At 38.0% G+C, this 16,587-nt stretch overlaps 1 protein-coding gene across 1 annotated transcript in view; it reads right to left on the reverse strand.

Moving 5' to 3' along the window:
- Nucleotides 1-10,612, reverse strand: part of LOC129279972 (intraflagellar transport protein 172 homolog) — a 55,080-nt gene extending 44,468 nt beyond the window's left edge. The window contains exons 1-7 of the mRNA XM_064111774.1: nt 10,454-10,612; nt 8,872-9,015; nt 8,432-8,544; nt 4,374-4,559; nt 1,679-1,981; nt 1,087-1,210; nt 109-267 (exon numbers count right to left, since the gene is read on the reverse strand). Coding sequence (XP_063967844.1) covers nt 109-267; nt 1,087-1,210; nt 1,679-1,981; nt 4,374-4,559; nt 8,432-8,544; nt 8,872-9,015; nt 10,454-10,492 — 1,068 coding nt within the window. The 5' untranslated portion in view covers nt 10,493-10,612. The remainder of the gene's footprint in view (nt 1-108; nt 268-1,086; nt 1,211-1,678; nt 1,982-4,373; nt 4,560-8,431; nt 8,545-8,871; nt 9,016-10,453) is intronic.
- Between the last annotated feature and the right edge of the window lie 5,975 nt (nt 10,613-16,587).

A 16,587-nucleotide genomic window follows, 5' to 3' on the forward strand; every position in this document is an offset into this window, starting at 1 on the left:
AGAAGACAAAAGAGGATAGAGGATCGAAGGGGGGGGGGGTGACAAACAACGTGGTAATAAACACAGACTGTACTAATGTCTCTTAGGTGAAGGTTGATTATAAGTTACCTCATATCCATAGTGAGACTTGAGCACCACTCTTGTGCCCGAGGATAGGTTCTTGACAATGACCTGGCTCAGTCCGACATAGGTCATCTCAAACTTGTTCTTGAAGACGGAACGACGGAGGCAACAGTCAAACAGTTCCACCCCGCCGCATAATGTGCCCTGTAAGATATAATCGTCAAACATAAGTACATGTTATGGTATCATGGTTCTGTCTCTTGCCTTTAATCAGAAGGTCATGTGTTCAAATCCCACTGAGGCGTAGGCGCCCACTGGCAAGGTGTCAATTCACACTTGGCTACTCTCCACCCAGGCGGATGTTTTATAAAGCTGTTCATAAGTTAAGAGCGACTTTAAGAACGACTGGTGAACATTTCTTACGCGCTATTAAGTAATCACCAATGAAAATATCATTTACCACAAGAAAGGATCACCAGTCGTTCTTAAGGTCGATCTTAACTTACGAACAGCTTTATGAAACGGTCCCCGGGTGTTAAGGGGGTACCGGTAGAATGCAAATGTCAAGGTCATTGGCATAGTTAGCAATTACAGTGTCTCAACTTCTCTAGTTCAAATACTCCCCATGGGGTGGAGATGGTGCATAAACATGCAAAAAAAGTAGTGTCCAGAACCCTTATATTTTATCTTTCATCAAACTTTACAACTTCAAATTTTGACAGTATAAAAAAAATTATTCCTCCGGATGAGCTAATTTTATAACTTTTATGTTTGAATACCAAATAATTATTTTGGCTATTTACAGATAAAGCCTTCCCTGGCGACTTATTGTTGGTTTACAGGTCGCTGCTCATATGTTTCATATAATTCCAGCATCAGTTACTGATAACAAGTTTAATGAAACAGATAAAGTTGCTCTTAGCCAATCAGATGAAAGCATTTCAGTAGCCTATAACATATATCTGGGACAATCACCAACAAATTGGCTTGTGAAACACTCCCAAGGCTCCAAGCAAGACTTACAGCAACGAGTCTGGAGCCGTCCTTCTTCCAGGCCAGGGTCGTGATGGTGTACAGGTTTGGGATCTCCTTCATACGGGCCTCCTCCCACATGCCGCGACGAGGGGCCCAGTTGAACACACGCAGTCTACAACAGAATATAGAACATATTGAAATCGCAGATTAATACTTCTGGTATCGCATCGCTATATATGCTCCACATTTTATAAATACTGCAAAAAAATTTTGTGTTTGTACATACACTGTAGGACTTGCACTTAGTGAATAACTTTTCCCTTTATGAAAAAATGCTAATTCAATTTGGTATGCAAAGTTATCCTTTACAAATTGAGGAAATATAGCATATAGACATTTTGTTAAATGATTGATTTTCCAGACAAAGAGCATGCATTTAAAGAGAGATATACCTAGCAGAGAATGGTAGTCCTTCAAAATATTCTCAGTGCATTTCTTTGAATACTTGTATTTCCTATAAATTTTTATTATGAATTTGATGATCTACATATTTCGTTACATATTTTGCAATTAAAAGGACTATGGAAATACGATAATCACTGCGCTCATAACAGCTTTTCTCTTAGACTGAACAACTCACCTATTGTAGCTACCCACTACCACAGACTGTCCTCCCGGGTTGTTGACGGCAACGGTGAATTCATGCTCCTCCGAGTCACGACTGAAATCAAACTGCTGATTGATGCGCCCTTCCTTGCTGTATATTCCAATGCGTTTGTCGCAGCCGGCTGCCACGATGCTGTTCCCCGCCCAGCAGAGGGCGTACGGAGGGCAGGCGTGGGTGGCGACCTTGCCTTGCGATTCCCCGGTGCCTTCGTCTTCAAGGAAGTAGCGGACGATGGAACCGTCAGCGTGGCCAGAGAGGATTCCCTTACCTGAAAGGCTAAATTCATAAAAAGAGGAGGGTCAGTGACTTCAAGCCCTTCACTAACAATGTCATGCCATTTACTTATTTAATGCTTTGCCAAGTTTTACACAATTACTCACAATCACTAACTATTATCTGGCAGTACTGCCGTACTTTGGCAAAAGGAAGCAAGTTACAAAAGTATCATTGTTGTAAATGAGCACAATGTGTGTTGTCATTTACATAGGCATCAGTGCAATTTAACAGCATATTTTCTTCAATATCTTTCCATAGAACAACCATTTCTTCCCCAAATTTTGCCTGAACATGCAACATACAAGGGGTGTTCCAGAAACAATTGACTCAAATATGACTGATGTGTCACATGCTTCCTTTTGTCAAAGTTGGGCAGAGTAGCTCATGTACAGACTCTTACATAAACCCTTTTCTTTACCTTTCTTTATCTTTCTTTAGTTTATATAATGGCACTGTTGCTCGGTTAGCACCATAAGCATATCTGGAAGGTGTGGCACTCAATCAGTTTAAATTGTCATGAATATTTTTGTGAACGTTAGGATAGCTCATTTACCATGAAACAAAAATATAGAATGTTTCAATATGTTTTGTGTAGAAAGTATCAATCATTCTTCTGGCATTCAGAACAGCGCGGCCGTCAGATGGTAAAACGGTCTAACTTTGAGTTAGCCCATTGTCGGTAATATAAAAAAATCAAACATTTATTTTTCCAGCCTAATTACTTATCTATCAATCATGCATCAAGAGAAAATAAGCCAAACATTGACAATCTTATTCATATTATGTCACCACACAGGGGTTACTGACTGAGGGCAAGGTTATATCCTAACCTGCATTGGATAAGTGCTTGTTGGTATAAGAAAGCAGATTTTCAACCATGACAAAAGTAACAGCAGCATGCGCCCGACCCGCACCCACCACTGCACTTGCGGTGCACCGGTGAGACAGGGAGGCTGATGCGCAGCAACTCGGTGGGCGCCGGGAGTTTAGGCAAGCGAAGCCAGTAGATATGATGTTCGGCTCCGAAGGCTCAATTGATAATCTCCTTTCTTAACATTGATCTGTACTTTATTCGAAAAATAAAGTACAGATCAATGTTAAAATTGCGTAGGGATAGATCTAACTAATTGCGTCGGTGCTCGGCCGGGCGGGGGTTGGTGTACAGCCGTTCATCTGCCCAGCAGACTCAGCAATATACCACTGAAATCACCAACACACTCTAGACATGTGCACTACACATTCACTAACTCACTCCCACACTACAAAATCATCTGGCGACATGGGCAAAACCTCAAATAAAAAGTGAAATTTTCTTACCTAAATCACAATATTTCGCGTAAAAAATATCACCATCAGTGATACGTAAGATCATAGTTAGGAAACAAGGGGTCTAAAAAAGTGAATTTTTCACAGTTTTTCCGATATTGGTGGATTATGAAAACATGTCCTACCTAAAAACTGGCACTTTCGCTAGCCGATGTCAGCCGCCATTTTTTTCCGGAAGTCAAAGCTAATATCGAAAAAACAACACCTCAAAATGTAGCGCCCTAAGTGCGGCCGTTGCGTGTATGCTCAATATTTTTACATGCATTTGCAATGGAACTGCGCACTTAGCAGTGTTTGCACGCGGTTTAAAGTCGCTCTCTGTATTATATAGTATAGCTAGCGCATATGCGTAGCCGTGCGCTCCAGTCGTTTATGCGTTAGTCGCATCTTATACAGCCGTGCATGCGTTAGTCGCATCATACAGCCGTTTCAATAATTTCAACACTATATTGATTAAAACCCAAAAATCTGAATTTTGGTTTTAAAATTCGGAATTCGGAATGGAGGTCGAAAAATCGGTATAATTCCTCCAAAATCGGAATGGTTGGCAGGTATGGTAATGGAAACAAAACGGTACCATTGACAAGTATTCTCTAAATTGACCCCCTAAATAAGCACAGCGATATTTTAATTGTTATGTCACGAATGTCACTCTACCTTTAGTTACATTGGGTTAGTACCGCCCCACTTCCCACACCTCGCTCAAATCACCCCAAACACGTAGTACTGAAGCAAAGAGTACATCCTTTATAAAGCATTTTAGTGTTTTTCATACCCTCGCAAATTTGACCGTAAACACATAGTTTTCCTAGCGAAGTATATACCCTTTTTTCAGTATTTGAGTGTTTTTGGCACCCTTAATATGTTACGTACATGTACGTAATGTGCCCAATCTTGAAAAGATCCTTTTCAAGCATTTCCTTTGGTCGCGCCTGGTATCCACTCGTCAATGGCAGTGGCCCCCCGGGATCTTATTTTGGGAGTTGCTCCTACATGTATTCTGCTCCAGCAACTTAAACATTCCATCTGAAAACCCAACCTATGACATGGGTTAAGCCACACTTACTTTGGGGCGAGGGAGACGACGTAGGAGTCTGTCCCGTAGAGCGTGGAGGACTTGTTGCTCTTGGGGTTGGCCACCCTGACCTTGCCGTCGGCCAGACCAATAACGATATTGCTCTCCGGTGGCCAGATGAGGCAGGTCACGGCACTCTGCTGGACGAACTTGTTGCAAATGACCTTCTTGGATTCCCTGTCAATGTGAATAAATTTTGAATTTCTTAATAGCAGCAGCATCATCATCATAATCACCATCATCATCTTCTTCATCGTCGTCATCATCATCACCATCACCATCATCTTCTTCAACATCGTCATCATCATCATCACCATCACCATCATCTTCTTCAACATCATCATCATCATCGTCATCGCTAACATCATCATCATTATCACCATCATCATCATTATTAGAACCATCATCATCATCATCATCATCACTATCATTAACATCGTCATCATCATCACCATCATCATCATCATCATCACCATCATCACCATCATTATCATCACCATCACCATCATTATCATCATCATCATCATCATCACCATTATCATCATCATCATTGATCATCACTTCATTATAATCACATATGCTGGACTGTCTTACAGTATATCACGTCTTTCATCACATTAAGGGCACACACATAACAGTAGCTAGCGCAGATATGCCAGGCTGAAATAATCCCCAGGGAATGGAGAATGATCATACACAAAGTGTGTATGAGGGGAAGGGAAGAACCAAACTTTGAAGACCAGGAATTCATGTATCATTTTAGACCATGTCACCTCACCAAGATATCAAGTGACACACACATGTAAACCAACATAAAAGCTTATCCTAATGACTCGGGGGCCATTTCTTAAAGCTGCTCATAAGTTAAGAGCGACCTTAAGAATGACTGGTGAACCTTTCTTACATGCCAAATCATCGCCAATGAATATACCATTTACCACAAGAAACGATCACCAGTTGTTCTTAAAGTCGCTTTTAACTTACAAACAGCTTTATGATTTTCACGAGGAAAAATGTGTTTAACAAAAGTACCAAAAAGGTTTTCAACCAAAAATTCAGGGCATTTTGCCAACGAAAAAATTTGACAAGTAAAAAAAAAAAAAGCCTTCACTTTCAAAGGGGGGGGGGGGCACACTTGGGTTTAAACTGCATTTTTACATTGCAAATTTTAATTGTACCACTCAAAGGGGGGGGGGGGGACACGGGCCAGCTGTGCCCCCCCCCATCCACCAATGATTATGACCAACTGAGATATACAATTTTGAGATCTATGTTAGAGTGTAGGCATTTGTTTCTAGAAAAATCTAGAGGCAATTTTCTGTTATACCAGAGGTCAGGGTTGTGATAAAAAACGTTTTTTATAAAAAAAAACAAATAAAACGTTTTTTATTGTTTTAAAACGTTTTAAATCGTTTTAAAACGTTTTTTTCCAACGAATGATGCAATTTTCTCTAAATCAATTAAACTATACACTAAATACAGTATGATTTAAGCTCTTGATGTTTCAAATAAGAGATTACCACAATTTTGTTAATGAATTTACAACAGAAAAGTTCATATTTCCCCCAAAATTACTAAATCATGGAAATTGAATGCCTACAAAGAAAGAACACATTAAGTAATTTGACATTTTATTCCCTAATAAAATACATGAACATATACATGAGTCTGAATCGAGGGGGGGGGGGGCGAGGAGAATTTGCACAATGGAAGAAATTGACGTACATGGGGTTTCAAAGCTTAATTTCATTACCGGTAAATCAATATGCTTTATTTCATTTGAATCAATTATACCAATTTTAGTGCATGAAATACAAATTCAATTCAAATCTATAAATAAAGCCCTTGAACTACATATTTTTTAATTCAGGAATTCTGATCAAATGTATATTAAAACCAATCAGTAGGCCTATAGAATGTTTTTTTAACCCTAATAAGACTGGGGGGGGGCTGATTCAGCCCCCCTCGTCATTTTTTGCGATAAATCCACTGCACATATTTTTTTTACCGCGTCACTCACAGACTTTCCTTTTTCAAGTCTCACGCAACTTTTGAGACCAAAATTGCGACCCCCTGGTATGCAGTTCCGAAATTATGCAATATTTTGTAAGTGCATGCAGACCCAAAATTGCTCAAAAAAGTGAATTTGTGTACAAATCTAATTCAAATAGTGTTTTTAGCCATAATTCATAAATGTGCCATTATTTTTCCTTTTACTGATTAAAATAAATTAATTTCACCTTGTTTATGGTCAAAATATAGTCCCTGACTATTTCCATTGAAAAAACAATTAAAAAACATAAAAAAATTAATGTGATGTTGAAATTTTTTAAAAGAACATTTGATCAGATTCCTATAAAGGGTTTGTGAACCAAAAATGATAATTTCAGGGGCATTATTTAGTTAATTAGAGCAAACTTTTGATTTTACGCATAAATTAGTAATGAGATTTATGCAAAATTTGATTTATAGTTTTTTAGATTATGCCATGGGTAATGCGTGTGCCAATTTTCGTTGTGATCCCGCGATCGACGGCCCAGATCATAAGGGGGGCCCCCTCAGTCTTCTTAGGAAACAAAATAGCCCAGTCTATTTAGGTTACCGGTATTATGTTTTTTTAACTTTTTTATATTTCTTTATGTACAGAGTTTTTAAACTTTTTTTTATTACTAATAGAAACTTTTGGCAATTTTCCAATCATTAACAATAAGTAAAAATAATGATACAGATACAAATTTTGGCAAGAACTCACATTGGGCTTATACATGAAATCACGTTTTTAAGCAATTCGGGATCTGATAATATGCACTTGTGGTGTATATCATAACTGCATACCCATGCATTCATCCCAAAAATACATGTAGTCTTGAACGATATGGCGTGGCCCTGTCGTGTTTATGGATTTATCATAGAAATCTTTAGGGGGCCATTAAGGTCCCCTGGAATTGTTAGGGTTAAGGTTTGCTAGCTGATTATCTTATACTGTTTAAAGTACTTTTCTTCATCTTTATGAAGCGCAAAGTTTCACCAACTTGTGTGTACCTCAAGAGTATGATGTCAGGTTTACAGAATTTGTAAAATATTATTGCGCTTGTGCAACACTTCCATTTCATTCAAGTTCTATTACATGTACATGTATTTTAGCTTATTTTAATAGTGTTTCTTTACCTGTCCAAAAAGTGAGTACAACACTCAGATATGTTTGTTAAAATGAGAATATTCTTAATATGGATTGATGTGCACAATTGAACAGAGAGAAGAGGAACATGACAAAGCAATGGAGAAAGGGGAAAGAGAAAGAGGAGAAAAGGAGTGGTGTTGAAATAGAGTTTTAGTTAGTTAGAAGAAAATAATACACTTCAGAAATAACAGTGTAAAAAAAAAAACATTTATCTAACATCACATCAATGCAAATTTATAACACACAAGTCTATGCGGTGTTTTAAAACACATTTTTTTTGTTAAAAAAACGGGTGTTTTAAAACGCGTTTTAAAACATGTTTTAAAACACACCGTTTAAAACGCGCCAACCCTGCCAGAGGTCAACTATTAACTGTAGAGCTAATTACTGCATCAGGGAAAAAAAAGTTTCATAGGCACTCGGAGCAATTTTGCCCCCAAAATGCTCAGAAGATCCCTGGAATAGGAAAAAAAGAGCCCCCCCACCAAAGAAAATAATAATAATGATAACAATTTTTTGCCTGGACTGCATGAGTAAAAACGTAACTGCTGGAAATTGATAGTAGCATACTGCAACTTCAGTGCACTCATTCAAAGGACTTGATGATAGCTAGGTGGATATTAAAGTTAGGTGGCCCAGTTTAGCCCCAGGGTCAAGTTCCCAGACATATAGCAGGGAATGATTTTGCTTACCGAATCTGATTAGCATTTTCGGTCATTTGACACAAAAGTATTTAACAACATTCTGTACAGTCCTGTACAAAAATATGCACTAAACAACAGATTTTTATGTCGCAGTCTTTGAAAAAATGTGCAGCAAAATGCGATGCGATACCGGGAAGATCATTCCCTGTGTATAGTCTACTTACCAATCATCGCCTATCTTGTAGACAAAGATGATGTTGTCCGTCTGTCCGATAGCTATCTTGGTAGAGTCTGGTGAGAAGGCCATGGCTTTGACTGTGTAACTCTTCTTACCATACTGTGAGGGGGGAAGGTTGAAAGGCCCAAATCATTTTACGCACGGATTCCAATAAGCTACATGTACCTCAGACATATTTTCCGAGCATATTACAAAACATTTAGAGATCATTTGTTTTTAATTATGACTGTCATTAATTAAGGTTGTTGCCATGATAGTGCTGGGCAATTTTTTTATATCATCAAAATTATGCGATAATGAAAAAAAATACTGAATGGTTTCAGGTTTATGCATTCATCATATATTTTTACTTACATTGGGGATTAGTGAGGTGTCAAGATTTTTTTTACTCACACGGTATTTACAAGTTGAAAAAGACTGAATTACCTTTGAATCTAGTGGTTTGGTGCCAAACTTGTCTCTCCTCTCGCCCTGCTCGTCGAAGAGAAGCACCACCCGTTCCACTGTACACACCGCAAGCTTGGTGTTGTTTGGCGCCCAAGCCATCGCAGTGATTTTCGCTGCTCCATCCTACACAAAGAAAATAGAAATAAGAATACAACTAGATTAGACCAAGCCCACAATGATATATTTTCAGCATAAATTGGGTGATTTAAATTAAATGGCTTTGATGAAAACTATTTACATGTAGGTCAGACATGGCCTAAAATTTAAGCACTTTCATGATCCTTATGGCGTTGACGAAACATCAAAATTAAAAACAATGAAAACATTCTAATAGAACCACAGTATGTGTTTGACATGAGGATTTTTTTTCTTATTTTTAGTACCGTAGTTCGCTGACACCATCATAACGGGTCACTTTTTTTGGAGGGGGGAGTGGGGGGGGGGGGGGGGAGGGGAAAGGGGACCACCAGATTCAAGGATTGTGAAATGCTATCAATTTAAAAAGATCATGGCAGCAATTTTTTCTGGTGAGAAAGTTTTTTTTACAGTGGGGGGGGGGGGGGGGTCAACTGTTAAAACTTATGGGTTTAGGCATGTTCTACACTTAACCTATACATACAATTGTGCTGGTGTATGGTGTCTGTGAAGGGACTAACATTGAACCCTTGAAATAAATCTACCTTTTTATTTTCTGACATGAGGCGCAACGCAATTCAGCGGCTCTCGCACGCATTGACTTTTGTCTTTTGAACTATGTGACGTCGAACTTTGATTTTTGACTATGACTTTTGCGCTATGTCGAACGAAGGGCAGGGGATATCAAATCTCAGCCGTGAAACATGGCGATCCATTTCAAGATTTTACATGATTTATTGAGATAGAATTTGAAAATGAACAAGTCATTGCAATTAAAAATCTATATTTAACATTGACTCTGTTTCACAAACATTGACATTTTTTACATTACCACACGACAAACTCATTGAATATGCAAAAAATGTAAACAAAAAACACCAACATTTTGTGAAAAAGAAATATTAGAACAAAAAATATTGAAGAAAAGCTTAACATTTTGAATCTTGGGCTTGTTACTCTAGTCTAATTTAGCCTTTAACGGGTTAACGTTAGACCTAAAAATATTATAATGTTAGGCCTCATTTTAATTTAATAAAAAAAAATTGATGAAAAAAAAGGTTAGGGGGCCTAACTTTTTACTTTTAAGTTTTATTTTAATTTTTTTATTTAAAAATTAAAAAGTCAACATTCATTGATGACATTCTGATTGCATATTGTTCAGTCAATACAATAATACCTTATTCATTTTATTTGTCTATATCCCTTCAAAATTATTGAACTTGGCACTCGTGGCTTTATATAACATTTCAAGTATAAAAATTAAAATCCTCACGGAGCTCGTTAGAAGCCTAGCGAAAACTCAGCAAAGTCTAGGCCGGGATTGACCCGTGCCGTTTGCTTGACAACAACCCACGGCCTCAGCGTCCGTATCGACGGACTAAAACTGTCAAATTTGACAGTAACTTTCAACCTGTTTTAGACATACCTGCGGGTTAAGTAACGTCTTTAGGTGCTTCAATTGCATAACTCCTCTTCCCAGTGAATCATTTGAGATAAAAGGTCAAAAAATGAAAGAATATGATTTTCTTCTCTTTCGGTTTGAGACGGTAGCTGTCACTTTCTCAGGAATGCAAATAACTGCCTGAACGAGAGATGGCGCTATACTTCTTCAAGCGCTGTTAATTTCGTTCACTATATCGCTAGCTCTGACAAAACACAAATACACACACACACGCTCTAATTATCACTTTGACTCATTTTTTTTTTGGGGGGGGGGGGTCGAGGGCCGAGGGGGAGTATTTCACTACACATACAGGCTGACTAATTGTAACTTTTACGCGAGTGATTCACTTTTTTATTTCAAGCTTTACTTATAGGTTAGAATTGAAAACAAATTCAGAATTTGGATTCGAATTTAAATTGAGAGTAGCCTACCGTATACCGTCCAATTTGATCGTTGATTTGGGAAAATACGAACTTTCATTGTTGTTGCGGCGTTAGGCTGATTCATTCAAACAAAGTTGCCGTATAATTTCGGTATGAGAGGGAAGTTGATACTGCTGACTTTCTAAAATCATGTAACACTAAGTCTTAATAGAAACTCACGTTTTTTTACCACATCACTAGTATTGGAAATACGATGATACACCAACCTGGTGGACTGTACTTTGACGGATGATGATGATGGAAATGGGACAAAAAATAGCATGTGATGGTAGATATAGAATCAATTCAAAATCAAATCGGATATTAGACCATGCTAAATAGGGTCAAAAGCAAATTGCTTACTTTACATAAAAACTGCCGATTTGTGAACAATGATTTAGTTCAAAAGCGACAAAAGCATCACACTCCTATAAATAAAAGATTTTCTGGTGTCACCAGTCCGGAAAGGATGTGGTACCAACTATCGACTGATAAAATGCACGATAATTAGATTATTCGAATATACCTTTCATGCATAATTCCCGGGGGGCCACTTACATTGACGAGTGGATACCATGCGCGACCAAAAAAACACGTAAAAAGGATGTCCTTTTCACGATAGGGCACGTTACGTACGTAACGTGATAAGGGTGTCAAAAATAATGAAAAAAGGGTGTCTATTTCGCTAGGAAAATTACGTGTTTAGGGTCGAATTTGCGGGAATGATAAAACAAAATTAAAATGTTTTATAAAGGATGTCCATTTTGCCCCAACACTTCGTGTTTAGAGTCCGATTTGCGCGAGGTTTAGAAGGTGGGGTCGTACTAAACCAAATAAGGTAAAGCCGACGACCGAAGGACCCGTAACAATAAAACATTCCTGTACTTGTTTAGGGGTTCATTTCAGGGAATATTTGCCAAGAGTATCGTTTTGTTTCCAATACTTGTTAAGGGTAGGGTTTCACACGCCAATACTTGTTAAGGGGTGCATTTTCAGAATATGGAAATTACGTGTTTAGGGTGCTTTTCGAGACCCTATGGTCGCGCATGGTATCCACTCGTGAATGGAAGTGGCCCCCCCGGGGCATAATTCCGGACGCTCCGATGACGACATGTGTAAAATCTATTTGACCTACACCATGTACACACTAGGCCCTGTACATCTCGTTCGCTTTTCTCCCTCGCCAATTTGTAAGTTGTTGAACATTGGAAAATGCCCATGTTGGAAAATAATTCGACTGATTTTAAATTTTGCGTGATGGTGCATAAAGCCAACGAAGAAGGAGAATTGAAGAAGAATAAAAAGAAGAAGGAGAAGAAGAAGAAGAAGGAGACGGAGAAGAAAGAAAGAAAGAAAGATAGAAAGAAAGAAAGAAAAAGAGCTAGGGGAGAGAGGGAATGAAAGGAATTAAGAAAAGGAGGAAGGAAGGAAGGAAGGAAGGAAGAAAGAAACATATAGAAAAAAAAAACATTTAGAAAAAACGGAAGGAAGAAAGGATGCAAGAAATAATAAGGGTAGCGAAAAGAAAATGCTAGAAAGATATAAATAGAAATAATCAATGTGGGATAAAATGAATTAATTATTGAGCTGGTGTGTAATCTCGAAGCTCTTTGAATGAATCAATTAACGGCACCCTAAGCTCCCAACTAATAGAATATAATTCAGAGTTAACTAGATTTTTTTACAGTACAAACATCTTTGAACGTGCATTAAAGTAATATCGCTCGTTCTTGGTAATAATGTCGAAAGCGTGTAAAAATATTCAGAATGTAATTTAGAATTAAGGGAACTCCCCATTTTAACTTTTGGCGATGTAAAGCAACTGACCAATGATGGTATTTTCACTATAACGATTTAAGAGATGCCGTATCAAGCGGTGTTCCGGTTAAAAAGGTAAAACTGATCACCCAAACGGATTTGGTTAAGATAGTCTTTGAAACTACCGTTGGATATGGGATATGATATTTTGCAATGATATAACAATGAAAACCGCTTATTTCCCACAAGACTATATTTGGCTATGATATGATACTAACAATTGCTGAAGAAAAATATTAATGTCGTGGAAAGTTTTTTTTAAGAGAACATTAATCACATTTTATTATTTCCTTCCTTGCTGTCGTTAACTCTTATTGAACATGTTGAAGAACGAAAAAAGTTTCTCACAGTAAAAAATGACGTTAAAAATTATATTTGGAAATAATTACATTACAGATGGGGGGGGGGGGGGGCTTGAGGGCCACGAATCCCCAAAATTTCACAAGAAAGAAAAACAATGAGAAAATGAAAGGAAAGGAAATGAAAAGAGTGAAATATGATACAGTTTTATGACTATTATCTGAAAATCTATCACAAAATGATTTGTTTTTGTACCAAGTTCCACTTTTTTGCTCACTCTATTTTTTGTTTCGCCATTCGCTATGTCTGGCTATTTCTTTTTTTTACCCACAGGGTGATGGAGATGATGACGATGATGATAATGACGATGATTGTGATGATGATGGTGATGATGATGATGATGGCATTGGTGATGGTGTTGATGGTGATGATGATGGTGGTGATGGTGTGTTAATAAAGATGATGATGATGATCATCATCATCATGATCATGATGATGGTGGTGGTAAAGTTGATTATGATGATGGTGATGATAATGATGATGATGATGACGATGATGACGATGATGGTGATGTTGATGGTGATGATGATGATGACAATGATGATGATGATGGTAATGATAATGATGGTGTTGGTGATGATGATGATGATGACAATGATGGTGTTGGTGATGATGATGATGATGATGACAATGATGATGGTGATGATGATGATGTTGATGGGGTTAGTGATGATGATGATGATGATGGTGGTGGTGGTGGTAAAGTTGATGATGATGATCAAGATGATTATAAAGATGACGATGATTATTTCAACGACGACGACGACGGCGACATAGATAATGATGATGACGACGATGATGCTGACGGAATAAGTAGGCCTATAGATAACGACGATGACCGTGACAGCAAAGATGCATGATGATTATGATAATAATAATTAGGCCTATACAACGATAATTGTAATGACGATACTTATTACGTTGATGCTGACGAAATAGGTGATGACAAGCGATTGCGAAAACGACGTCGACGACGATGCAATGGTGGCGAAGGAGGTGGAGATGGTCATAATCAGACACAGAGACATTACTGGCATCGATCCTCTCAGAATCGTACGCAGGGGGTGGTTACAGGGGCTCAAACCCCTCCCCCTTAATTTTTTTGTATATCCCAAACATGGGTGTCGATCAGTATTCTTGGTTGGGGGGGATGATGACACAAAAGTTCTTGTGGATGGGGATCTTTTAACATTACCCCCACTAAAATCACAAGTTAGGACATTTTCGAGTGATTGATATGCATGGTGTTCTTGGAAATTCCTTCATTGTTGTAGTGTACTGTACTTATATAATTTTTTTTAAAATTCAATTTGTGTTACAAGTAAGCCTATTCTAAACTCATACGAAAGAAAAAATGACAAAAATTATCTGGAACATGTACATAGTGATCTGTTGATTGAGCATGATGTATACACAGGGGCATCGATCCATTTTTCAGATTGGGGGGGGGGGGCAAAATCATGAATCAACGTTCCAAAGACGCTCGATCATATAAAACGAACAAACTCACCCACACAATCATGAGAAAGAGACACATATCTCAACCTCACCAACAATGCGAGCGCAAAGCGCGAGCTGAAAATTTTTAGTATGACATGAAAACAGGAAAAATGTACCTGTTTAGGTTTGCTTGTAGTAACTCATGAGGAGCATAGATACATGTATCTCACTAGAGAGCGAGCTAAAATTTCTTTATATTCTGACGTGAAAGCTTGATATTCTAAGCACTTTTGGTACCAATGATTAAGACGGGTATCTAGAAGAACAATAGATGCGAGCGCAAAGCGTCAGCTGAAAATTTTAATATTTCGATCTGGACAAAAAGACAATTTAATGGACGCTTTTAATAAAGAACAAGATATATATCCAACAAAAGATTATTGCAAATCGAAGCGGGAGTTCTTTTGAGGTATAGAACTGAAAACGGGACATTCTATTCACCTATTTAATCATGAAAAGTATGGGGTTTTGGTAAAGAAATGATGCGAGCGCGAAGCGCGAGCTGAAAAATTTTATATTCCGATCTGAAAAGCAGACATTTTGAGCACGATTTTAGATCAAAATCGAGTTGGTATCTTAATCTCGCTTGCTGGTTTCAGTGTAGCATTACAATCTTATTTTATTTTTAGTTGCACATGCAGAATTATTGGGAGGGGGGCAAAACGATATGTTCCCCCCAAATATTTTCATTGGTGGGGCTATTACTCTAATAGCTATATGGTCATTCCTTAGACGATTTATCTTGCCACCCTTTTACTCCCGTTTGTTTTTCCACCCTTTTGAAATCATTGATTTATTAAAATTAATTCATTCACCACTGGTGGGATGGAACACCCTATCAACAAAAGTTGTTTTTCGTTGGGGTCCTTTTATGTCATGTGTTAAAAAATATCATATACATAAACATTTCATTCTTTTTCATCTTGAACTTCCACCCATCTGTTTAATAGTCCTGAAAAAGAATGTTTTCATTTAATAACAATATACACAAATTGCGAGGGAAACAAACTGATTGATGGCATACTATAATCATCACTATAATCATCATGATCAAACTTTTCATTTTTTCATCATCATTATTATCATTTTTCTACCCTAAATTATTGGGGGGGGGGATGATAATACAGGCCATCCCCCCCACTTGAAATATTGGGGGGGATATATCCCCCCCATCCCCCCCGTGATCGACACCCATGATCCCAAACCCCCTTCCCTAAGATTAAAAAAAAACTAAATGTTATTTGAAGACTTTTTTCAGGTACGAAACGACGTAAAATTTGTGGTGTTGACCTTTTTTTTTACTTTTTGGTATATAGGAAACGACCTAAAATTTCGTGGTGAAGACCTTTTTGTTTTTGGTTGTGAACATTTCATTCAGCTTGAACCCCCCCCCCCTCCCCCTTTAAAAAGATCATGCGTACGCTACTGGATCCTCTTGGCCCAAAGTTTTACACAAATAGTACCCTGTCGTATTTATGTTAAGGCACATACCCTCTCTCGTACTTTTTTTAATTGAGGATAAAAATGAATTCCTTTGATGATGATGATGATGATGGGTTCTTGTATAGCGCCGGTATCCGCCTCAGCTGGGCGCTCATGGCGCTTGCTCAAAAATAGGAAATATCTCACAAATTTCAATGTCTTCAAACAGTGCTTAGGATCATCATTCAGTTCAAGTACTGTCCTAGTAATGCTACAATTGAGTTATTCTTGCAATAATGTTGGAGTGGGGAACAGAAAAGTCTTCAGGTAAGACTCAAAAGTTGATTGGGTCTCTGCTCTCCTGATAAATTGGGGAAGGCTATTCCACAGCTTTGGTCCAGAGATGTAGAAGGCCATTCTGTCAGCAATGCTTGATCTGCTGATCTGAGACTGCGTGTTGGTCTATGCTGAGATAAGAGCTCTGATATGTAGGGTGATGGTGTAATGGAGTAATGACGTTATTCATCCCACGAATCCCACCCTCTTCACAGAAATGTTGGGGCGAAACTGTTTTACTTTGACGATGCAGGGGAC

This window comes from Lytechinus pictus, chromosome 17 (assembly GCF_037042905.1).
Source record: "Lytechinus pictus isolate F3 Inbred chromosome 17, Lp3.0, whole genome shotgun sequence".
Taxonomy (NCBI): domain Eukaryota; kingdom Metazoa; phylum Echinodermata; class Echinoidea; order Temnopleuroida; family Toxopneustidae; genus Lytechinus; species Lytechinus pictus.